Source organism: Lepidochelys kempii, chromosome 15, assembly GCF_965140265.1.
Source record: "Lepidochelys kempii isolate rLepKem1 chromosome 15, rLepKem1.hap2, whole genome shotgun sequence".
Taxonomy (NCBI): domain Eukaryota; kingdom Metazoa; phylum Chordata; order Testudines; family Cheloniidae; genus Lepidochelys; species Lepidochelys kempii.
In genome coordinates, this window is record NC_133270.1 from 22,308,583 (window position 1) to 22,335,052 (window position 26,470).

At 40.2% G+C, this 26,470-nt stretch overlaps 1 protein-coding gene across 5 annotated transcripts in view; it reads right to left on the reverse strand.

Moving 5' to 3' along the window:
- The window catches only part of GLT1D1 (glycosyltransferase 1 domain containing 1), a 90,718-nt gene that overhangs the window by 33,767 nt on the left and 30,481 nt on the right, over nt 1-26,470 (reverse strand). For all 5 annotated transcript variants that reach the window (XM_073313218.1, XM_073313216.1, XM_073313217.1 and 2 more), the window contains 2 exons: nt 9,727-9,822; nt 3,669-3,718 (listed from right to left, as the gene is read on the reverse strand). In XM_073313218.1, coding sequence (XP_073169319.1) covers nt 3,669-3,718; nt 9,727-9,822 — 146 coding nt within the window. The remainder of the gene's footprint in view (nt 1-3,668; nt 3,719-9,726; nt 9,823-26,470) is intronic.

Genomic DNA, 26,470 nt, shown 5'->3' on the forward strand with positions numbered 1-26,470 from the left:
CTGAGCATGCTCCAGCTGGAAGAGGAGCTTACTAGGGAGCGAGACAGCTCAGAAAAATGCAGACAGGGCAGGGAGAGCGACCAATCCTGAGAGCTGCAGAAACCTTTCCTGGGGAGATTCTGGCTGCCTGCTGAGCTCAGAGGGGTAGAAGGTTTGGTTACTCTCTTCTTCTCTACTCCTTTGTGTCATGCCCTGTACGAATGTGGCAGGGTGGTGGGTGGTAGGAAGTGGCCTAAGGAGGCAGCCATAAGGCACTCCTAGGTGCTCAACATCATCGCATCTTAGAGGACCGTGGCCTGGGCTCCCCTACCAACCATCCTTGTTACCAAGAGCACAACACCCCTCGCTTACAGACCCCTTTGGGGAAGCCAGGGGAGGATGAAAGCTACCCCAGAAGGGGAGAAGATTACTTGGTGACCTGAGCCAAGGGTCAAGTCCACACATATCAAAAGGGAGACCGCTAAGGGGAGTGACAGTGGCTAGCAAGAGACATGGAAGGCAGGACACACAGAAACCTAGTGCCCTAACCACTAGGTGCCACTGCCAGTGAACACTACCCATCACAGCTAGAAACTTCCTTTTTTTAAATGATCTTTTTAAAACATGATTCCAAGAGCTGGGGCTTTAGGACAAACTAGAAATATTGTGAGACATCATGAAATCCTGAGAGTTGGCAACACTGTAAAAAAGGTGCATTTCACTCAGACAGAGGGCAATCAAAAGTATAGTGGCCATTTATACAGACTTAAAAATCACAGTTATTAATGGTATTAATAGTATCCATATCTTTTTCACCTTCTCTGTATAAAGCCAGTCTAATCCAAAAAAGGAAGAGAAATTCCTATTGTAAAATTTGCAGTCTAACATTAACCAACGCTTTCATTAAAAGATATGCAAGTCATTTCTAGGAATGCTGTAAACTCGTATTTAGCTTGAAATATGGATTGTGTAAGAGCCACATGTCTGTGAAACAAAACACCGATATAAATGCCTGAGGTGTTTGTTAATATTCTAAACCTTCCCCTTTAGCGCCTCCAAATAAAATTTTACAGCACTCAGAATCTAAAAGTGAAACAGACATCACTGATTTTCATTGTCAGCTCAAGTGCTGTGCTCACTGTCTGGTGTCAGAAATAAGTCTAAAGTTGTTTTGTACCAGCTGACACCTGCTAATTGTGCGCAAATTCGGACTAGTACAAATGGCATTAAAATAAACAAACAAAGACATGAGCCTCTGCTCAGCAAAATCAGTGGGAACAGAAACTGCACTACACCAAAACTGGGGAAGGGAAGACTTCATATCAGCAGACAAATACAAATCATAAGACAGGCTGCAGTTCAGCCGGACTCTCGAGTTTATAATTGCAGGAGAAGGCTATTAAAATACTTATTAAAAATTAAGTGGGTGACTCAGCTTTTCAGCTTTGCTAGTTAAGAGCCCTGTTCTGGTTACTAAAGGTAAACCGTCTCAAGCAGCTGAGATATGAAATGTAGTGTGGAGCTAAATTTTGAGATACATCCTTCAAACACTTAAACAATACTGAAGTTTATATAGGTTAATAGTTCCACTGAAGTTAATGGGACTGCTCATATGTAAAGTTAAGCATGAGTGTTGGCAGAACTGGAACCTAAATCTTCACCTGCCATTTATCATGAGCAGTACTATGCATGTGCAGGTGGCAAGACGTATGACTTAGTGGGGGAATTAAAGCCATCAGGATGTTGCTTGCAGTTGAATAGGTAGGAGACACATTGAGAACAAACAGATGCACAGACCAACAAACATCTCTTGGCGGTTAAGAAGAAATGGGTGATTAAAGGGACACTGACTTAAAAAGAAATAATTTTTTTTCTGGATTTTTTTAACCTAATCTTGTTACAAATAACCCTAAAACAAACCTATCAGACAGACTTTAGAAGCAAATAAGGGCTCAGTTCTGCAAGGTACTAAGCACTAGATCCCTGACCCAACAAAACACTGGAGCATGTGCTTAACTTTGTCCCCCTATCAGTTGAGCAATTCATGTGCTTAAAGTTAAGAACACGCTTTAATACCTTGCTGAATTGAGGCCTTTTTTAAAAAAAATCTAGCAGAGACATTACTAACAGAAAATCAGTCACACAAGTCTTTTGTATCACATTAGCAACTTTCACACCAAATTCCACTACTCTCTCTTTGTACACTTTGCCTGCAGTATCCTGTATGCCCTAAATGCTGCAGAATAGCTACTAGAAGTATGCCAGGGAATAGGAGGTGTTTGATATCACCTCCATATTATTAAACATTTTCATAACACAAGGCTCTCTGAAAAAAATTCAGAAATGATAACTACTGTCTTTTAAAATGTTGGCTAACGTCTGCTCATAAAATATTCACACCAAAATATGAATTTATAATATTTCATTTACAAGATTTGACCTTTTAACTTCTTTTTGAGTCTACAATAGAGATTGTGTTTTAAACCAATGGTATAAATACCCTAGTAAATATTAAAATTCAAATGTTAAACTGACAGTTTTCCCCTCCAAAAGTTGGTCCTGTAGTCAAATGTGATATTAAATCCTCTGCTCTGAGACTGAAATCAATGAATATCATTAACAAGTCATGGGAATGTACAGAATTTAAAATTCCAAATTGGAGAGAGTATATTTGCTCCAATCACAACAATGTCCTCTACATCTACAAAACTGACACAAGGCCATCGGGTGCAGTCAACTGGGCTAGCTCCACTGATGTCAAGGGATGTATGCCAGTTTGCATACAGCTGAGGATCTGGCCCGACGGTCAAATTCAGAGGTGACATATAAAGTCTAAATTAGAATTGCTGGCTAGTCAAAGGGTCCTGAGTCAAAGCCCACTGAAGTCAATGGAAAAAAATCAATGGATCAGACTATAAATAGGTAGAATTTGTATGCCAAGGAGCTGGATGAAGGTGAAAGTAAAACGGGTGGGGGCTACTTCAGCGTACACTTGCCATACTGCTCATTTCTTGCCTTTAGGCCCGTGAGATAGACCAGCTTAGAATCCTTACACTCAGTGAGCGAAATTCAGATGTCATGGGCCAGGAAGTATAAGGTGTAAGTTACAAGGTAGTAAGTGGGTCTGAGTCTCACTCTAGGCATCTAAATTGGTGAACATACAGATTGGAGATCCTTACACCAACTCTGACTTCCCCTTAGTTAGACTGTAAGCTCTTCGGGGCAAGGACCAGTCTCTCCATATACCTATGTAATGTTTAGCACTGTGGGGCCCCAATACTAACTGGGACTGCTAAGTGCTACCATATTACAAATAACTTAGGACTGCCCTGCTCCCACTGAATGAAGCCACACTTTTGTCATTTAACTTCATGGGAAGCAGATCCTTAGACTCCCTTCTAAATGTAGCTCTCTACCTCAGGCTATCAGGAAATCATCAGATCCTATTGAACCACTGGGAGCTTTGGATATTGGAAAATTAGAATCTGATTGACTTCCACAGCTCAGAACGTCTTCTGAACAGCCAGGGCAATAATTTGGTGGTGTACTTGGAGTCTTTGTAAAAGTTCAAACACTATTAACTCAGTTTCCATTTGCAAACAAGTGTCAAAAATGTCTCATTTGTCCACTAAAATAATCTGTGTGAATAAACATAAATTAAAACAAGCAAACAAAAAAACCCAACTTACTGCAGGTCCAATTATAACAAGGTGGATATGGGGCTCTCTTCTGTGCCACTCTAAAATGCAATAGTAAATTTTTTAAATATTAACAAATTATGCTTAATATTCTTACAATCACATACAGACACTGGGCCAAGTCCTCCTCCCTTGAGAACAACGGGAGCACTTGCATGACGAAGACAGGTAGAATTTGGACAATAATATTAGTGATAGTGTTTAAATATGGAAAGTAGATCAGATTTTCACCTCCAACATTCACACACAATATTTGATTCATTAACATTATTGAAGTTAGTGTTTATTTTTCTTTCACTCACTCTGTTATGATTCAAGTGTTATTTTTTGTGATTAACCTGAGGTATTATTTTAGAATAATTTTAACAGTGAAGCGTTATACACGATGCTGGTGAATAGGGTTACTTAATCAAGGTGGTTTGGACTCTTGTTCTGCCTAAATGACCAGGACTTATTCTTACTATGAGCACCTGCATGTGACACCCAAGAAATGCTGCGGAAATGCAATGTTTTGTTGTTACCGGTGGTGGGAAAGAATAACTGCAAAGTCATTAAAGTTGTATAATGTTTGTAACTCTAGAATCTGCAAAGAATGCCTCTCTTCAATGATTCCATTGCCAAAATAGGGCCCACTCATGTGAACACTTACTTGACTTTAACAGACTACACATGGTAATAAGCCCTCCACAGCACAGTAAGGGTTTGCATAATAGGATCAACAGAATAGTGGTCTAAGACCTGTAGGGGGCTAAGATTTAGAATGCCTGGACTCCCTGCAGCCACAGTTCAAATCCTGGCAGAAGAAACTCGTTCATTCACGCTTCTGACACAGCTAAATTGAGAAGCATGCAGTTTGCTTTGTATGTGGGTCTTTCAAAAATGAACACCTAGTAAAAAGTATGACTAGCTTTGATATGGATGATCTAATCAACTCCAAAGGGTATGTGGTATGTCTAAACTAGGGAAAGCGGCAAAGAGTCCTGTGGCACCTTATAGACTAACAGACATATTGGAGCATAAGCTTTCGTGGGTGAATACCCACTTCTTCAGCTGCATGTAGTGGAAATTCCCAGAGGCAGGTATAAATTCCCAGAGGCAGGTATAAAGATTCTTGCTTGCACATTTATACCTGCCTCTGGGAATTTCCACTACATGCATCTGACGAAGTGGGTATTCACCCACAAAAGCTTATGCTCCAATATGTATGTTAGTCTATAAGGTGCTACAGGACTCTTTGCCGCTTTTACAGACCCAGACTAACAAGGCTACCCCTCTGATACTAAACTAGACAAATAAGTTGTGTTTTAAAATACATTAGGCTTCCCTGCAGATTCATCCACAGTCTGCTAACAACTTCCTTTTAAGATCGACATTGGTGAGGCCTCATCTGGAGTACTGTGTCCAGTTTTGGGCCCCACACTTCAAGAAGGATGTGGAAAAATTGGAAAGCGTCCAGCGGAGGGCAACAAAAAATATTTGGGGACTGGAACACATGATTTATGAGGAGAGGCTGAGGGAACTGGGATTGTTTAGTCTGCAGAAGAGAAGAATGAGGGGGGATTTGATAGCTGCTTTCAACTACCTGAAAGGGGGTTCCAAAAAGGATGGATCTAGACTGTTCTCAGTGGTACCAGATGACAGAACGAGGAGAAATGGTCTCAAGTTGCAGTGGGGGAGATTTAGGTTGGATATTAGGAAAAACTTTTTCACTAGGAGGGTGGTGAAGCACTGGAATGTGTTACCTAGGGAGGTGGTGGAATCTCTTTCCTTTGAGATTTTTACAATTAGGCTTGACAAAGCCCTGGCTGGGGTGATTTAGTTGGGGATTGGTCCTGCTTTGAGAAGGGGGTTAGACTAGATGACCTCCTGAGGTCCCTTCCAACCCTGATATTCTATGATTCTGTGTCAAACTTTGTCTATCCTTTAAAACCTGTTTTAAAATGTTTTAGCCGGCCTTTTCAAAAGTGGTCTATTTTCCTAGTTCAGACAAAGCTTAGAACTTTGAGAGTAACTTAGTGAATCTCATTGGCTGGTGTGATCTGTTTTTTATATAATTATCAAATATATTGCTTTTTAATTGGTTTATCAATTTTCAGACCTGCCTTATTTTGGTTGTACCTCACATGAACCTTCTTATCGATGTTGGACTTTATACATCCTGATGTGAAATGTACCAAAAAGAAATACTGGGAACAAAAAAGACACAAGGGATATAAACATTACAAATAATAATTTTTACTACTCTCATCACCTCCCTCCAAAGCTGATCCGTTGTCAATTACTTTCCACATTATATCTATTTTAGACCCCAATCCTGTTCTCAGTGCAGGGATTTTGTCTTATATATATGGTAAGCACTGTGTGAATTATGATATTGTAATAATCATAATTGAATATGGAATAATTGTAAATCAATTTTCCAATTAGAAAGGACTTTAAAAAACTTTTGCTCTGCATTTAAAAAAACATACTTTTCCAATGTACAAAATAAGTTAAAATTCAAGTTAGTCATTCATCTTTTTAGTTCATCATTTTCAGTTCAATTTTAAAGTTTAATCTTGTTCTGAAGTTGAGAAATGATAAAATCACAGAAATGCAGGACCTGGAAGAACCTAAGAGGCCCTGTAGTCCATCTCTTTGTACTGAGGCTGTATTAAGTATAGCTACGATGAGTTGATGGAAAGAAACCCTTACTACTTCTCACTTGTCTCATATACAAACCTGATGAATCTCTATCTCTCTCAAAAAATATAAAAAATATCCAGTGCCCTTGCCCATTCTTTGTGGGTGGAAAATAATGAGGAAGTGGTTTTACAGAAATCTGATGATGAATACAAGAAAAGTCTACTCGCAGGGGATACTGGACAGATTTTATAATGAATTGAGTGTATTCTGACACAGAGTTTGGGGAGTTGTTTCTGTTCTATGATTACTCACATGGAGCAACCATTCAATAAACTGATATTTCAGCTAGTGCATCTCATTATCTTGGGTCAGTGAACTGATTTACGATTCCAGTAATCTCAGACATGGAGTACTCCAAAAAAGGAATATAACCTATGAAAGGCATCAGTGCTTCAGTTCAACAACAAAGTGAAACAAAGTAGAATGTAACAAAGCATAAAAGTAAAGTTTTAGTTTAGACAATTACCTGATTCTCTAATGGAGAACAGAGACAGGTTTGTGATACTAATAACGCCAGTTTGAAAAAGCGATTGAGATGTCAAAACTTAAAGTAGCAGACATCTGTAGAAGTCAGAGCCCTGGCTCAACCTCAGCATCCACTTCTTTTTGCTCCTGCTCTTGCATTGCAGAGCATCTCTGGTGGAAATCCTATGATCAGGTTGACTTCCTCCACTGCAAATTTTTCTCTCCTTCAGTTCTGCCATATTCCTAGCTAAATAATTTTACTCCTCCCATTTTAACTGAATCCAAACCCACAATCCCAGCTGCCTTTTTATCACCTTTGACTTATTCCTCAAACCCTCCCTTCCTCCTGCAACCACTGCTCTCTCTGCACTGGATCTTACTGATTTCTTGTCATGAGAAAACTGACAAAATACAATCTGACCTTCCCCCATCAGTCCCGACTTTATTCTCTTACAGTTCTCTCATCCTCCTCCCCTGCCACAGATACAGCTGTCCTACTCTAAGCCCTCCACTTGCTGCAGTGACCCCATCCTATCTCCTGAATTCCTTCATGCCCACTCACATCCCCTCCCTTCTCTTTAACCTTTCACTCTCCTCTGGCTCTTTCCTCTCACAACACAAGCATGCTTTAGTCTCTGTCATCTTAAACCCACCCAATGCCACTTGCCTCTCCAGCTACCGCTCCAGTTCTTCTCTCCCTTTCTTCTCTAAGCTCATTGAACACACACTTTACAATCACGGGAGTTCCTCTCTCCAGTTCCATCCTAGACCCTCTGCAATCTTCCATTTCCTGCATTCCACACACACTGCTTTTGCAAAGAATAACATCTTCTTAGCCAAAGCTTAGAACGAGTACTCCATCCCCATCATCCTTAACTTGTCAGCTGCCACGAACACCATCCATCATGCTCTTCTTGAATTCTTGTCCTTCCTTGCTTTCCATGACTCTGTCCTCTCCTGGTTCTCCTCCTACCTCTCTAAACACTCCTTCAGAAGATCCTCCTCATTTCCCAGCCCCCTTCCAGCTTTCAGTGGGCATTCCACATGGTTCTGCCCTTGGTCTCCTTCTCTTCTTCTCCCTCTACACTTTATCTCTGGGTAATCTCATCTTCACAAACACATTCCACTACCATCTCTATTCTGATGACTCACAGGTCTACCTCTCTATTCCAGACCTGTGTTCTCCTGTCCAAACTAAAATCTTGGCCTGTCTCTCTAATATCTCTTTGGGGATCTCTACCCTCAGCTCAGTCTTAACGCGGCTAAAACAGAGCTTCTAATCTACCCTCCCTGCTACCTCTGTTCTTGATCACTGTGGACAACACCACCAGCCTTCTTACTAAAGCTGTAACCTTGGTGTCATCTTTGACGTGAACCTCCCCCTAAGTCCTCACATCCAGGTTATGTTTAAATCTTTCCTATTCTTTCTGCATAACATCTGTAAAACACGTCATTTCCAAACACATAGCTAAGGCTCTTGTCATCTTGCAATTTAATTACTGGAACTCTTGTCTGTCCTTGACAAATGCATTCTTGCCTCACTCGTCTCCATTCAGAATGCTGCTGCAAAGATCATTTTCCGAGTCCATCACTTTGACCATGTCACCTCTTTCTTTAAATCCCTCCAGTGGCTCTCTGTTCTCTTATCTTGCTACTTATCTTCACTTTCAAGGCCCTTCACAGCATCCCCATCCTACCTCTCATCTCATCCACCACTGAAATGTTAATATTTCTACTTGTTATATTTTCAAACAAGCACCTTCATGCTTTCTCCCATGCTGCCCCTTGCACCTGAGTGGAGCGCTTGATAAACATCTGCAAAACTAACTCATTATCCTCCTTTTCTCTGATTCCTATAAAAAACTTGGTAACAGTCGGTACAATGATACCGCTGCTTATCACGCTGATAGATGCTGTCTCATTGTTTTCTTTGTACTTCCCTTTCTGCCTGTCAATATCCAACTGTTGTCTTTTGTCAGATACCTACATTGCAAGCTCCTTGGGGCAGGAACTGTCTTTGTGATCTGTGTTTGCACAATGGGGTCCTGGTCCGTGAGTGGGACTTCTAGGTAGTTTGATACTATTACTACTCCTACTAATAACCCATATCACAGCTAAAAACCCTGTAAAAGCAGGAAGAAAATAAAGGAGATACTGATGAGCATCTTGTTTAAAACACAGTTCCTAGAAAGACAGCCTTGCTTTACTTCTCACTGTGTTCTGCTAATGTTTTATGAACGGCAAAGGCAGGGCTGTGGGAGATGAGAAATCTGAGTCCTGCTCATGGGAATTGATGTCAACGGGCCCTAACTTTGGAACTCAATGGAAACTTTTTGTCACAGCTGAACTTGATACAGGAGTCCAAGTGAATGAAATATGTTTGTTTGCCACCCTTTCTAGCATTGTAAGAGCATCTCACATGCTATTGTGAAGAAACCTCAATTTAGATTGGTGCTTTGCCCTAAAAACATGTGAACATTTTTCTTGTAACTTAACAGTATTCCTTACTACACCTGCAAACATATGTAATAACCATGACACAATAAGCCAAAACATTATTTGAAATAGGTGAACTCTTCTTTCGTCTACTATGAATATTGCATGCTAGCAGCAAAATAATTACTCCCTCAACAAGCAAAAGCATCAAATATTTCTCTTTGATTGCAATGCTACGTTATTCCCAGCAGGCAGGAAAAGACACAATACAGAAATAATGTGTTCAACAGATCAATGTTTATAGGAACACTTTTTAAAAACATAAATATATCATGAAGTATTCTGCAGAGAAAAACACAACATAGTAAAGTCATCAACACCACGAAATTTATCTGAATGGTGTTTGGAGGAAAAAAACAAACCCGGTGAAAATGCAGAGATATTTAAACAGCGGGGCATGTACCTGAAAATACATCCACTAAATAAAGAGGGTCCTTGACTCTTCTAAGTCCACATATCAAAAGAAACAGGCGTACATTTTCTGTGTCTTGAGGAATCCCTGTAACACAATATTTTCAAAAATACTGAATGCAGTTAGAACAGTAAAGTATCTTCACAACAATTGCTTCATGAGTGAGCATGCAACTTGTGCAGTAATCCTAGGAATACAAATAGGGTGACATTTTTCAAAAGCGCCCAGCATCGAACTAACTATTCCCATTGAAGTAAATGGGAGTTAATTTCCGTGGGAGCAGTAAGGTCACTACTGAGAGCTTTTGAAAACCCTACCCCAATGCTAAAAACTATCTATCTCTATGCATTTCCTCAGCATTAAGCGCCTAATGCAAAGCCCACTGCAGTCACTTTCCAGCAGCTTGATGAAACATTACTCTTTTTATGGATGGAAAAACTGGCGCAGAGGTTAAATTTCTTGCTTAAAGGGAATCTGTGCCAGAGCTGGGATTAGTATCCAGCGTGTCTGGCTCCTAGTCCAGTAGTCAGTCAACTGGGCTGCATATTTTATTAATGTAATGATAAATTCTAAATGATAAAGCCAAGCAAATGCCTACAATAATGCAAATTATGTACAACTCATTGGGTGCAAGGTTGCATTTGTATTTGTATTGTATTTGTTCTTCTTAGCCTGTAGGGAATGAAAAAGGTATCACTTTGCTGTTATGCGATGTAATGCTCTAAACCTCCAATACTGCAAGTCTACATTTGTCAAAAGCAAGTATCTACAGTTGTCCAAAATCTCTTAGCCAAGGCAGACTCCACTTCTTCCCAGGTGGTATTGAGTATAACAGGGTATCCAATTAGTTACTTTTACAGTCATACACATTCAGCACGGCAGTCTTACATTAAGAGTCTCTAGATTACAAGGAATAAATATTTATACTGTTTATACTCTAGAAATAGTTTCAGTGGAGCAACAAGCAATATTTTACAGTCTAAAATATTATAGGTCTGCTCTACCTTTATAAGTCAGGTCAACATCGCTACATCAGTCAAGGGTGTGAAAAATCCATGCCTCTGGCCTAACTTAAACCCTACTGTCGATACATCTGTGTGGACAGAAGAATACTTTTGTTGCTGTAGCTACTATCATTCGGGGAGGTGGTTTTCCTCCGTCTACACTCTGGATTTATCCAGGCGATGTAGTGTGGCGGTATAGTCTCCATACGCATACCCTAAGTGATGTAGCAGTTACATACCAGCCTATGCTGTCAAGACAACTTTAGTTCATTGATGAAAAATTTAGCATGTTGGTCTCATTTAAAATGACACTTATGGAAATGAATAATCCATCTGTCCCTAGAAAGGAAGATCTAGTCAGTTAGGGTTGATATTACCAGTGGGATAGAAGGGAGAACTTGATAGTGTATAATCATATGAACTATATTCAAAACCTATTTTGATAGACAGGCAGTAATGCCTAGTGTTTAGCAAAAGCAACTGGTAACCAAAGGTTCTATTGCCAACCTTATAAGAGAGGGGGCAAATTATACAAATCCTCTGTGCCTAAGTTTCCCCAATCAGTAACATAGAGATAATATGTATTTAGGCAAGAACATGGCCCCATTTCAAGAGGGTTGTGAGATGTGAAGCTCTTCATGTTTATAAAGAGATGCGAGGTCTTCATATGAAAGGAATTTCATAATAAGAGCAAAATCTTACTATTGCTTCAGTTTCCAAAGTGGTATCTATCCTTTAAACACCCAAGCTGTCACAGAATATTTAACCAGAATTTAAATGACTGCAAAGCATTTATTTTAATCTCAAATTTCCTTTGTAACACACCGACAAGAAAACCTTTTGAAGATAATGAACTATACCCTTCACTATGTATTGTATATCTTTCTGTTAAAATGAATCTGTCAAGACAAATCCCCTCAAATTGCACTTGAATTAGCGGTTGGTACATTGTGGATAAGAAATGCAAATTAAAAATAATCTAAAAATCTCAATGTAAAAAAAAAAAGCACACAGCTTAAATGCTGCTGGAAACACACAGATGAGAATCATAAATTTCCATCGACTCTTGTTAGAATATAGTTTAAAAATCGACAAGCTAATGTATGAGATTGCAGTTGCCTGGTTCTGCAACAGCACAGTTACACTCAGAATGTAATTCTAGGGATGGGTCACCATGTGATGTGCTTGGATCAAGCGTATAATCAAGTTCGCCGTAATTTAATATAATCCACAAACTGCTGAATGCATGTTCATACCAGAAACATCACTTAATCAATTCTTAGGGGGTGGTAGTTTTCATTTCCTGGCTGAACACTGCACAAAGCAGATCAATGCATTGCCCTTCCATGCACACGTGTATTGAGCAGGTGACAAGGATAGCCAATATACCTAATTGTCACAAAACTTTACAGCGGTAAACCATTTCATCAAGTGCTTTATTTATGAGGTCATCTCTGCCCACATTTGAGTGTTTTAATTTTATAAAAGAGCTGCTGCTCTTTCATGGATGACTGAAAAAATCCACACACACTTCAGGGGGTGGAGATAAACAGATGCAGCAAATAGACTCGTCAGAGACAAAAGGATCCTGTTTTAAGTCAAGTGATCTCAAAAGTAGAAAGAAGAAAATAACAAAAACGGAGACAAGACATGATAAATCAAAAAGAGTTTAAATCGTTTCTAACCTCTTCTATGAAGCATCATGTACCTTTATTGAAGGGAAACAAGCCTCTAAAACTTTCTCGGTAAAACAAAACCTCAGCGTTAGGTCCAGCTAATTTTACTGAATTGCTAAACTGACCCTAAAAGACCGAACAAGATTGGCTTGGTATACATTTGCTTATTTCTGACTGTCAATTGATTTGGCTTGCATATTGTCTCATCACTACACAGACATCAAGGAATTTATCCTCCCACTATTCCTGTGAGGCAGGGAAGTATTATTATCCCATCTTACAGATGGGGAAATATTTAAGTGACTTGCCCCAGGCCACATACATGTCTGTGAGAAAGTCAGGAATTGAAAGCAAATGTTCTGGTCCAGTGTACTGAACCACAAGGCCATCTTTTCTTTCTGGAATAGCTTGTATATATCTACTGGTTCCCTTGTAACATAAAGCATCAACAGTAGTTAAGAATCATAGGTTATTGAAACAGGGACAATCTTGTTTTATTCATTGTCACACTGGCTCCCCTCCTTACACTTTCTGCTTTCCCAAAAAGCCTGTAATTCTAGAAGGCGACAGGAAATGGAATGAAGCCACTTTATTTAGATTTATCCCATATTCATGTTTTTCCATTTTCACTGAATGCTACCTTTAAGTAGTGGTTTATTTTAATCTCACTTAAAAAGGAGCAAATCATGAATAACTCCCCTGCAGTCAATGGAGTTATGCTGGTGTAAAAACTAGCATAAGATCTGAACTGAACTTTCATTTTGAAAATGTCAAACGATCGGTGGTTCATGACATATTCAAGTGATATTGCATTTAAAATTAAAATCTAACTTGGGGATTTAAATGCTCATTTTCACAGCATTCGCTATTGAATCATTTTGATTTAATTTGAATCATTTTAGCTGTCACAGAGCGGCTGCAGCAGACAAGGTAGATAATAATGCTGTTTATTGGACCGAGAATAATTCACACTGTGTTTGGGCTAAAAGGGTTCTTTCGTCTGCTGTGATACCCCATTAGGGCATTATGCTTTCAGAAGAACCAAGGCTCATTTTGAGTCATCATCTAAACTTCCACAAAGCAAATTGCTAGAAAACGGGTCAGACTGTAAGTACCATAGCAAAACTCTGCCTGAATTTTAATTACATGTAGGGCACAGATACTTGATTTAAATTAAGCTCTCTCCACCTTCTGATACTTTTTTAACTTCTTTGGCTGCTGTGGATTGAAACATCAGGTTGGCATTAAAACTTCAGTCATACTGCAATGAGTATCCAGATCTCAGTTACTGTGAGTATAGAGTCCATCATAAAAGTTATGACGATCCTTGGGTTTAACATAAAATGTGCCCTTAATAAAATCTAATATCCTTGTACTTGTTTCTTCCTAGCTCTTAGCATCTTTCTTTCTGCATTATCCTTTCTTATTTATTTGTAAAAAGAAAAGGAGGACTTGTGGCACCTTAGAGACTAACCAATTTATTAGAGCATAAGCTTTCGTGAGGAGAAGTGAGCTGTAGCTCACGAAAGCTTATGCTCTAATAAATTGGTTAGTCTCTAAGGTGCCACAAGTCCTCCTTTTCTTTTTGCGAATACAGACTAACACGGCTGTTACTCTGAAACCTGTCATTATTTATTTGTGTAAGTAATGTTTGTAAAGCAGTTTGAAGATGAAAAGCACTGTGGGACCAAACCTGGAAGGTGCTGAGCACCCTTGTGGTAGGTTCTGGGCAACCTCAACTCACAAGATAAATAATAATAGAGTGCTTTTCATCAGTAGATCTCAGAGCGCTTTGATCCATGTAAATCCATGTAAAATGGGGATAACACAGAGCAGGGGTTCTTAGGACAAATTTTTTGGTGGCCTCAGAGTGCGGCCACCAACTCTTGCTTGAGGCCGCTCTCATCCTTTTTCCTAAAATACTTAATTAGCTTTAGGAAAAACAAATAAATACGCCCATATACATGTCCAAATGATCGTAATTTATTTGTTGCTAGCTAGTAAGTCTGTTGTGAAAAGCAATATTAACAAACATACAAGTATCACTTTTCACAGCAAACTTACTCAGCCCTGGATGGGGGGGGGGGGTCAGGGGAGGCAGTTGGGCGGGGCTGGAGCCGGAAGCCCCGTAGCTGGAGCCTGCGCCCTGCCACTGCACAGCCAGAGCCCGGGCTGGAGCCTGAAGCCCCAGGCCAGAGTCTGCCGCCCCGCCACCCCACCGCTGAAGCCCAAAGCCTGAGCCCCACTGCCTCTGGGAAGGTGGGGAATTCACTGGCTGCCTTCTCCTCCACCATTGTACCCCAGGTGTCTCCAGAGGGGGGCAGGGTCCAACTCCTGCTGGCGTCCCCAGCAATCAACACCAAGGCAGTGCATCCGGGAGCAACAGGGACCGCTATATTCTCCCCGCCCTCAGCCCAGAAGGCTGTGGCAACAAGAAAAGCCCCTGGTGGCCACATGCAAGAAACACTGACATAGAGAGATGAAGTGACTTGCCTGAGGCCATCTAGCAGGCTAGTGGCAGGGCCAGGAATAGAACCTGGGTCTCCTAAGCCCCAGCGTAATGCTTTAGCCCCCAGGCCACACTACTCTGCAGCTCTGTGGCTTGGGTCATCTGTAAATGCTAAGTGGTAATAGCATTATTTTGTAACAGATTTTCTTCATCCTTTCAGTATTTAAAGCTACCCTTCGAAGAGCCACATCTATACCATGGTATCACATATTTACCTGTGGACTTTCTACACGTCCTCCTAGAGTTCTGTAGGACACATTACTGAAAACCTGTATAATCTCCACTGATTGTATTTGGACAAACATTCACCATCAGCTTTTCTTATGGGCAGGTTATGTCATAAGGCTGTGATATTTTTCAGTGGGGCTTAACGGAGTTAGGATTTTAATGGGAACTGGGTGCCTAACTCCCTTAGACAGGAAAATCCCTTCCTAATAGTCCATTATGGGATTTCTTGCACCTTCCTCTGAAACCTCTGCTAATATCCACTCTCAGAGACATAACACTAAATTAAATGGACCATGGGTTTGATCCCGTATGGCAATTCCTATGTTCCTAAAAATGTCAGAAAGGAGCTATCTGGGGAAGGAATTACCTGCTACTACAATTCAATTTAGTGAGGCAAGAATCAGTTGTACAATTTTATTTTATTATATGCAGTAGATCTTAGTCATTGCCCAATTCATTTTTATGACCAGACTTTCACCAACTTAATCCTCTTAGGGACATATCAAAAAACATTCCTGAGAAGATTGCTTCACAGGAGCATCACTGCCAATCCCCACTGCCTGTAGTCTATTCCACTCTTGGTCTGCTTACAGTCAGACTTAAGCAACACCTGTGTGTCTAGTTGGCTTTCTGTTTATTCATTGAAGATGATTAAATTTTCACATCAAGATAATGCTACCATCAGATTTTCACCTCCTGGGTGCTTTTTCAAGACTTCTTGGAGCCCCTGCTGTGAAAAGCAAACTATAGCTATCTATACAAGAAAGCAATCATTTCAACATTCTCACTCTTGATTTAACCTCACAAAATACTCAAGAGCCCTAATATGGGGAGCACGTTAATACAGTAAGTGCAACGCTGGCATTTTAGGTGCTCCAGCCATAACAGCTATGTGGAAATTGATGTCTGAAAGGAGGCACCTGGTTTTTGTTTTTAGCTTAAGTGGGAGCTTCACTTTCTGCTGTAGCATTGCGCTTCCAAGAAGCTTTCCCTAATCTGTAATACAATTTTAATGCCAAGTGACAGCCTACTCTGAAAAGCGAATATGCAAAAACAACACTTTCAACAGATCTGGCCCTTTGATGTATTCTTCTTGCATTAGTCACAAAAATAATGTTTTACTTTTTTAATGTTTTACTTCTGCTAGTGCTACTGAGTTAATGCTTTGGGACAATGAGCTGTATTGTGTTCTGGCTCATGGATCATAAATAGAAAAAAAAAAAAAAGTCCCAGCTATTGCTGGGCCAAATTCCACTCTCCATTTCAGATGTGTAACTGAGCACAGATTTGACCCGCAAAATCTGTATTGCACATACCAGCTTGATTTTGCAAAGCAAACTTGTAAATCGAAGAAACTTGATAGCCATTAGCAGGCTATTAAAAAACTGCCATACTGTCACTTTTACAGTGATATTTCAGAGTATAATTGCACTATAAAGAGGAGGTCAAATTTTCTACAGTGTAACTCCACTGACTTCACTGGAGTCACATTAGCAGAGAATTTGGCCCAAGAAATGTTGTCTAGTAGCTATAACAGGGGACTAGGAATTGGGACTCCAGTATTCTATGCCTGGCTGTGTTCTTGACTCACCTGATCTAGGGCAAGTCACTCAATTGCAAACTGCCTGTGTTTACCTATCTGTAAAATGGATATTATACTTCAAGGGATGCTATGAGGCTTTACCAAATAATGTTGGTGAAGTGCTTTGAACCCCTCAGCTGAAAGGCACAATGAAAGTACAAAAAGCTTCTCAAGATCAGGTGCAGCTTGCGGAAAACATTTTGCTTAGATATCGCCCTGCTTATATAACACTTCTGCATGAAAACAAGATCTTTGTTGATTCTGTTCCTACAGTTTGTTCCTCATCTGAAATCATAATCCTATCTTTGTCACATCAGTCACTTTTACAGCAAGCAAACTGGAATGTCACTAGCAAAGAATTATGACTTTAGGTGGAGAATAAGAAGGCAGAAACAGGTGAATTCTTTCTGAGAATCTCTGCCCCTGTATTTGTGTAGATGTCCTTAATATTTTGCTTCCTTTGATCTTTATTTATGCTGTACAAGTAGACTTGTTCCTGTGTCCCTAAAATAAAATGTTTTACAAAGTTTTCCAAAAGTTCAGAGCAGCTTTTTAAACTAAAACTGAGTAAATAATAGATGGTCTTTTAAGAACCAATTATGAAGAAATGGCTTCCTAAATCCTGGGATTCTGAATTTTCCTTTAAGTCCCTTATTCCAGTGGTTCTCAAACTGTGGGTTGGAACCCCAAAGTGGGTCGCAACTCCATTTTAATGGGATCACCAGGGCTGGCATTAGACTTGCTGAGGCTCAGGGCCGAAGCCTGAGCCTCACCGCCTGGCACCAAAGCCCTTGGGCTTCGGCTTTGCCCCTGCCTCCCTCCCTGCCACTGGGGCTAAACCCCTTGGCCTCCAGCTTTGGCCTTCCTGCCTGGGGTGGCAGGGCTTGGGCTTCAGCTTTGCGCCCCTCCCCGCCATTTAGGGCTCGGGCAAGCTCAGGCTTCAGTCCCCCCTCCTGGGGTCATGAAGTAATTTTTGTTGTCAGAAGGGGGTTGCGATGCAATGAAGTTTGAGAACCCCTGCCTTATTCAAATCCAGCCAAGGCAGACAGTGCTCAAATGGTATTACCAGGTGATGGCTGTTCAGTGCTCTGTAAGTATTGTGTTCTCACTCCAGTTCTTAGTGGATAGGTGTCAACATTGCAAATACCATCCCTTTACCTGGCACCATGACTAACAGGTTTTGCAGAACTGCAATGGACTTGGTGACAGAATAACCTTCTCCCACTTGGTAGTAGTGCCTCTAGGTTTGAAACATGCTAGGGGGGAAATAACTTCAGGCTCCAGGGCTTTCAAACCTTTCTCGGCCATTAAACGGACAGGTTTAAAATTAATACTTTTATATTTAATATATATTTAGCTTGATGGTAGTAAATGACAATGACTGATACTTAATTGGGAAAGACTATGTATATTCTGTTTGAGGGAGACATTTGGTTAGTACCAACTATTTAAGTGGCACTAAATCCTAGGTGCTGGAGAATCCACTGCTACATAAATCCTCCAGTCCTTCCCTCCCTGCAGCAGGAATGTGAGGGTCATAAAAACTGGGGAAGATGTTGCCAAAGCTTATATATAAAAAGATTAAATAAAGAATATATATTAGACTGCAAAAACCAGGGGACTCTACTTCAGAATTGAGATATAGCATGGCACTATATATATGGGGCCTTGAGAATATCCATGTCTTGGGTGTCAAGAGTATAACAGAGAAACAAACTAAGTAGCATCTCAGGAATAATTTCTGAAGTATTCCAGAATACATTATTTTTATGATAAAGGCAAGAGTAAAATACAGCCACCATCACTTAACAGGACTTTAAAATAGCAAATTTATTTAACACCCTCCCAATATGAACAATCAAGAAAAAAAATTGATAGAGCAATCTCAGATAAATAGTAAAAAATTGTTCTTATAAATCTTACTGAAGAGCCGCAGGCGTCTGTGTGATATCAAACTCGGACTTGCTGGAGGTAAGGATGCAGTTTGAGAATATCTTATCTCAAGTGACCTAGTTTCTCACTGTTTGTTCAAATACAGACATTTTTCTTATTTGAGGTTTTAATGGCTGTTTTCATAAAATGTATTCACAAGTTTGCAAAGGGGGAAAACCAAACTTTCGATGATTTTCATTCAAAGTGCTTGTTTTGGACAGGATTTTTTTTTTTTTAAATCCAGAAAAAATACAAACCTTTAACATTTGTTTTGCCTTTTATAGTTTAAGATTTGAAAATAATACATATTAGAGGTCAAATTTATTTTTAATATCAGGTATATTGATTTTATTTGTGCATTTAAATAACTTAGAACACGAGGTTACACATAAGCACACCCTGTCTACAAACAAGATTGCCCTTATGAATGCTGGGTCAAGGGCAAAGTCTTCAGGGTTAATTTTTTTAAATTCCTGACTTGAACTTGATTTTCACTTGTATTCCAGAGACTTTTAGATCACCATACCAGGTCCACATTATTTAGGCTTATCCACCTGACTCCTCTTTTGTTCAGAAACTATGTCTAAGTTATGACTGGAGAGTGAGGTTAAATTCCCTCTCGAATCCTCCTTTCTGTTCACTTTGAACCGTACCAAGTCTTTTATCTCTCATGAAAAATTGTTCATTTTTCTTTGTGGCAGGGTGGTCCCCCCGCCATGCCTTGAAGGGCTTAAAACATCCCTGGGAGAGGGCGGAAAACAGCCCCATCTATAGCCTATGTAATTAGGGCCCAGCTGGCCCTTATAAGAGGGCAGTGGGCCAGAAGGAGAGACACTCTGTCTTGCTACATGAAAAGACAAGGACCTGACTGTCTGGGAAGCTGAGGAGGGTACCTAAGGCAGAGCAGTGCTGGGGAAGGACAGAGGGAGCTGGGGAGCTCCAGCCGAGCAGAGCCCCAGGCTGCAGGCCGAGGTAAAGGCCCACAAAAGGATACTAAGGCTGCAGAGGAGCAGCCCAGACCTAGACAGAGGCAGCTGGTCCGACCCCCCTTTCCGATGATGAGTGGTACAGACTGCAGTCTGCCCCAGGGAGCAGGGGCTAGAAGATGTCCGACCGTAGCCACTGAGGCAAGGGAGGGATAAGGGATTGGGGGTTCCCCTGAGAGGGGAGACCCAGACTGAGGGGGTACTGCCAGGGGGCAGAACCCTAATCTAGAAAGGCACCAGGATCCGGGGCGAGCAGCAGGCAAGACACCGACTGGCAGAGGGCGCTCCTGGCTGAAAAGAGCTAATTCCCTGGACAACCAGCAGGAGGCGCTGCTGCAGCGGTGCGTCATCAACCCGCAACGGTCTTCTACACATTTCAAAGTATTAACTGCTCTCCTACAAAAGAAAATCTGTACGTTTCTTGCTGAGATTTCAGACTCTGTCTGAGATGGTTATTTTATCTTCCAGAGTTTGAATCTTGGATGACTTTGTCCACCACTGGAATATATCTTTGATATGCTCAGTAAGTCTTCTAACTCTGCTTTGTCCTTTACATTCATCTCTTCATCCACATGTTGGAAGTGTCACAATAAATCATCTAATTTCTTTTGTGTTCTCATAACTAAGAGTTTTGCAGCATTAGGTCTTCAACACAGGTTTTTTTTTTAAATATTGTCTCTGACTCTCAAAATTCAACCCTTTCATGATTTTAAATATCTTTAGCTGCTCAGCCCCGCCAAATTCCCCATTTTGTTTACTACAGTAGCATTACATGGCAGTTCCCATAATCCAATCCAGTATTTCAATTCTACCTTATTGTTTGCTGATCTGGAAGCCACTGATTTCATCGAGAACAGAATTAGGTCCATCATTTGTACAATTAGGTCCACATTCAGCAACACACTTAAGAATAAGTGTATGAATAACTTTAAAAAATTATTAAATGCTTGTCATAATTAGGACCTTAATCTACAAAGTAATTCTTTCCCTTGAAATGAAATAAGGGGGAGGATATAGGGGACAGACTCCATTGTAACTGAAGAAACTAAATGTAGTTTATCATAAATTTATCACTACAGGGCATTTGCACTCTCAGAGCCCTAATCTTCCTAGGTGCTGCACACTCTCAACTTCCATTGATTCCACTGAAGTACTCAACACCTCACAGGATAAGGACCTTATCTGGAAAAATTAGATTGCAGGAAATGTAGCATCATATGGCTTCTACAATTTCTAGATGTTATCAGTAATAGACATGGCAGTATGGTTTTCATTGCACGTGAACAAAAAAACAGTCTGAGATATTTTCCCCCAAAGATTCAACAATCAGACTTCACAATGTTAGTGTGAATAGGACTGAATTTTTTAGTATAGGCCTGGCTTCCTACCCTACTAGCAAATTTTAAGCCAGGTTAAAAGCATCTCACACTGAGTAGTAACTCACTCCAATAATCCTATTCACTCAAATGGGAACACTATGGTGAGTAACTGCTCATTGGTGTAATTCAAGAGTTCATAATAGCCCTCAAAATGTCCAGTTACTAGGAACATACCTAAGAACTATGTTTTGATCATTGGCTAGATAGTGACTGAGAGGGAAATACCTGACTGGCTTGTGTTATGACCATTGCTTGCTGAAGTCCCTTGGATTTCTACAGAGACTTTCACCATCTGGTCTTCCTTAACATTGCACTAACCGTGTCTCTTTCTCCATAGTTTTAGGAAAACACAATGCATCTGTGCAATCCCATCTATGCCATAATAGGTCACGTAACATTTTCAATCTTGCTCCATAGCAAAGCATCTTCAGAAATTGCCCTAGCAGAGGGAAATTAAATACCAAGACTATGTCTGATGTTGGTTGTTTGATTCTACAGTGACACCTGATCCTAAGAGATCATGGGACCTTCCTGGAGTGTCTAATATTGGTTCACTTTCCTGCCAGAATAGGATTGAAATCTAATCAATCTTTCTCAACTCATAACTAACAAAGTGCAGTACAGTAATCTACCCTTCTGAACCACAGTGCCCTTATTTGGATCTTAGGAACCTAATCGAATGCTCACTGAAATCAATGGAAGTCTTTCCATCAACTTAAATGGGCATTGGACCAGTCCCTACCTTAAGCAGCTATATGCCATCCTTGAGCAGAGGACACAAATCTGGGTTTTCACGTTGACGTAGGTTGTGTTGTTGTTTTCTATTGACAAATTTTCAGTGGAGTCTACACTATCTAAATTGTTTTAGGTCCACAGATGGACATCTCAAACTGGTGACATGACTGATGTGATTTGGATAGTTACTAAGCATCAACAGGAAAAGTTTCTGTCTTAGAAATTTGCTTCCAGGATAACTGTCTTGTTGGAGTCTAAGTTTAAATCTAGGGGTGGCCATGATTTTTGGTTTGTCTTTTGAAGTCTGCAGTCTGTCTTTTCATTATGCGGAAAAGACTGCAAAGTTGACGACAAATAAAACCCTAATTAATTCCAAAAGTTCCCTCTTTGCAGATTTATCCAATAAAATGCTTCAAAGTCTCCAGTTGGTGAAACTATTGCCGCTGGGAGTTTAGGTACACTATCTCTAACCAAGCATTACCGTCAGTCCCTTGATCATTGCATTGAAGCCTAATGAGTTAAAATACAGATTCCATGATTTTATACCATTCTTGCATTGTACCCACAAAAATTATTACAAAAATTAAAAATGCCTTCCTTACATTAGGCCACTGTCATTTATATCCACCATTCATTGAAATCTGCTAGGCAGCCTGCTTTCCTTGGATTTTGCCTGCATGCCTCCCACATTTTGAGAGGTGAGGGAAGGCTGGTTTTAGCACCCACTGTAATTGATCCAGGCCATATTCTGCCACCCTTATTCATACGGTGTCTACTTGTACCTCACTCCATCTACAGTCCCGCTGTTTTCAATCAGACTATTTGTGGGATAAGGTTCTATACAGCATGATTATCAGGCATCACTATGGTTGTGGAACTCAAAACCAAGTTGGACTATGTAAGTGGGGCATATACAATTAGGAAAAAACCCAAGTTTTCAAAAGGGTCCACTGATTTTATGACACTTACTTGGCACTATATGGCCTAATTTTCATGGCTGCTTAGCATTTATGGCTCCCAGTGACTTCAGTTGGAATTGTAGGGCTAGGTACTGGCTGACTTGAGTTGGGCACATAAGATAGAGAACACTTCTAAAAATATTTGGAGCGGGTTTTGGAGAAAAAACTATTAATCCCCTTTAGAGACGGGATAGAAGTAACAGTGAATACATGATAGAAGTCAAAAGAGAGTAAATTTCATAAGATGAATGAGATTGGGCAGTCACAGAATCACATAAATAGTAGATGATCTGGTTAAAGTGCACTGCATTGAGCAACTATATGCTTTAACTGAATCAAAATGGCACTACTTTCCAGGAAAATATCATCACTGCTATATTTTCTAAGACTTGCCACTAACTGCTACTAGATTACATAAATCTGAATGTATGAGACTGGATCTAGAAATTGCAAACTCCATGAGAAGCACCCCTTCTGTTCCCTTTGTTTGTTATTCTCCAGCCAGCATGGAATTAGGGATAAACAACCAGACCTGACCTGCTACAATGGAAGATGTTCTAAATGCTACAATGTTGCTGGGGTATGGGGGAAAGTGTTGATGAGAACTACAGCCCATCTCAGTAGACCAAAATAGGAGCAGGACTGATGATAAGACAAACGAGATGAGAAACTTGGTCATAAAACCAATACACACTGAATAATTTTGTCACTTTTCAAGTTATTACTTAGCAGGCATGGAAGTCACAGTCACTGTTTGCTTTTGTCTGTGAATTATGAATTATTTTGCACGTTTGCATTAGAGTACATTAGGATAAAACTGCCTTTAATATATCAGACAAAATGCATTTATAGGGAATCTTCTCCTCCCTCGCACCCTCCGACCCAGCTGTTCCTTTAATCACAGAATAGTGAGATACAGGATCCAATCAATGCTGGGGCTATCCTAGGCAAGTGACAAATCGTTATACTTCTGAAAATTATTAATCTTAGTGGCGCTGTGCTGGTGTGCTATGATTTACTGAGAACAAAATAACCTCACAGTGCTCAATTTAAAATTGGACATGGGTTCTGAATAATGACACACACTTACTGACATGATAAAGCAATTGAATAGTGTGGATTCATTTGTAACAAAGGAAGAAACAGCTGTACTGTTGAAGATCAGATTGATGAATACAATGCAACAAAAAAAATTTCCAGGGTAAAATGTCTGAAAATTTTTCTTGTTGGGAAAAGGAGCCTTAACAATCAACGTGTTAAGGTTAGATGGTTTTTTGAAATTAGCCCTTCCCCCAGATGTGCCATTACAAGGGAAAGTTTAGAAGAGCTCGCTTTTACTTACAGGTTGAGGTAGGAACTCAGTGTAACAGTGCTGGGGCTCATGAGCTTGCTCCGCAGGTACAATTCACTAGTTCACATGGCAGACATATTGCACATAGCAAGGAATGATCCAGACACCTGCATTTCCCCCACGGTCATTACATGAAGTAGCATGTGCTGCATATATGTTTCAGAAGTTATTGGGTTCAAAATGCAAGATTGTATGGCATGTGTTATGCAGGATGTCAGACCAGATGATCACAGCGATCATTGAAATCTATGAATCTCAGTGCAACCAGTCAGGCTATTGTAACTCTTGAGTTTTCCTGTCCACTGGATACCTCAGTGCCTGCTTCTTTTGTGTCTCTTCCGGTCAAGCACCATAGATTTAGCTCCCCTCGCCTATGGCAGTTCAGAAATAGAGACCCTTTATAGCAGATTAGTTCTGGCCCCTTCAACTTTCAATTTAAAGTGGCACGGAGCCATTGAAGTCAATGGAGCTACTCTAGTTTACATCAGCAGAGGATCTGGCCCTAATTTGTCTTTTGGACATACTCTTTCTGCAGGCTTTTAGGAAGACTGGGGTAAAAAGGCGGAGAGCTTTATTTATCACTACTCATTGGGTAGTGGATTATTACCAACTATAGCTATAAGTTTCAGAGTAGCAGCCGTGTCTCTAAGGTACCACAAGTACTCCTTTTCTTATAGCTATAAGGTAGAAACCTCTTCTCAATTTTCATATAATGCTAGTGTATGTATTTGATCTGAGCTTAAAAAATTTAGAAGAGTCCCCCGAACATGGGAAGGCTGTTGACTGCCAGGTTATTGGGGGGGAAATAACAAAGCTATAAACCCTCAGTTGCCACAACTGACTCTGCATTCCTGACTTCCCCATGCCACAAAAATTAGGCAAACCCTTTGCTGAGTCTAGTCTGCTTCTATGTATATATTTATTTGTATTCAGATAAGTAAGTCAGTGAGATTTTGTTGTTGTTGTTGTTCTTGGCTGACAAACGGCAAAGGTGCTCTCAGCCCAGAAAACAATTTGTGTTTCAATTTGAGAGGGGAAAAAAAATCAACTTTCCAATATTCAAGCTACATGAACTATAACTTTTAAAGTATTTATACTTACTATTCAAATGACGTACTCAAAGGAGTTGTGCTCCGGGGTTAAATGCACAATAGGCATATTAATTATAAATTAATTAAATGGGCATTTTAACCAATAGGCAATTCAAAAATCCTTTTAAAATTTATTATGCTGTGTCTGGCACACATCTGCTTGTATGTTGTTTTCCCGTCCCCTGGCATTTCTCTGTTGGACTGTAAGTCCTTCAGGCCAGGAACTATGTTTCTATGTTTGTGTGGTGCCCAGCACAATGGGGACCTGATTAAATATTTAATAACAATAATTAGAGACAGGCAGGAAGTCAGTTTTCCCATCCCAGGAAAATTTTTGAGAGTCTGGAAAACTTTCCATCCCAAATCAGGACAAAAACTGATAACTCTCAAAATTTAGCAAAGTTGAAATCCTGCAATATTTTGTTTTAGAAACAAATATGTTCCTCTGGAAATATACTCATCCAGCTGTAGATGCTGACTGAAATTAACATAAATGTCAGTTTCAGAGCTGCAGATCACTCAATAGCAGCTGTGAAACTGACCAGACTCTTGCTGTCAGCCTGGGATCCATGTAAAGTTCATAGAAAACGAATCAATCCCAGAAAAGATTTTGACAACTCAGTTAATTCCAACAAAAAAAAAGTTGTCTGAATTTTTTCAACCAACTCTAACAACATGCAGAGAATATTCTTGATTTCTATGAACTCTAGGTCAGGTGCTAGGGGGTCTCATTGAAATAAATGACAAAACTCCCATTGCTTTCAGTAGAAGCTGGTTCATACCCTAACTGCCTATTTAAAAGATTTATTAATTTATTAATAAAACAATCTTTTCTTTTCCTAAATTGTCTCCTGCTTTGAAACCAAGTTTCAGCCCAGACTGAAATATACAATTGGCACCATAAAGAGGTTCCCAGATAGTTTAGTGGCAACCTGCCTGTCCAGAAGTCCAAGCATGCTTACCATTCTTGTTGAGTCTTCACAGTGAGGCCATATAGCCTATAGGCACAAATACTGAATGATATCTGACCTCTCCAGGTCAAGAATTAGGCTCACTGTGGGGGTAAGATCGTGAAAGTATGAACTGCTGTTACAGATTCCCTACCCATCTCTTCTGTGAAAGTCATACAGGCCTCCATCACATTCCGGTGTAACACAAGCATGCTCAGATATCTGTGCTTTGGTCATGAGTGAAATGAGTGTTACTGCCAACTACCTTTCCAAGGGACATCTGTCCATATCTCATAGCCACTTTATTGTTTGGTACAATTTCATGTTTGTCAGTTTAAGAGCGGCAAAAGGTT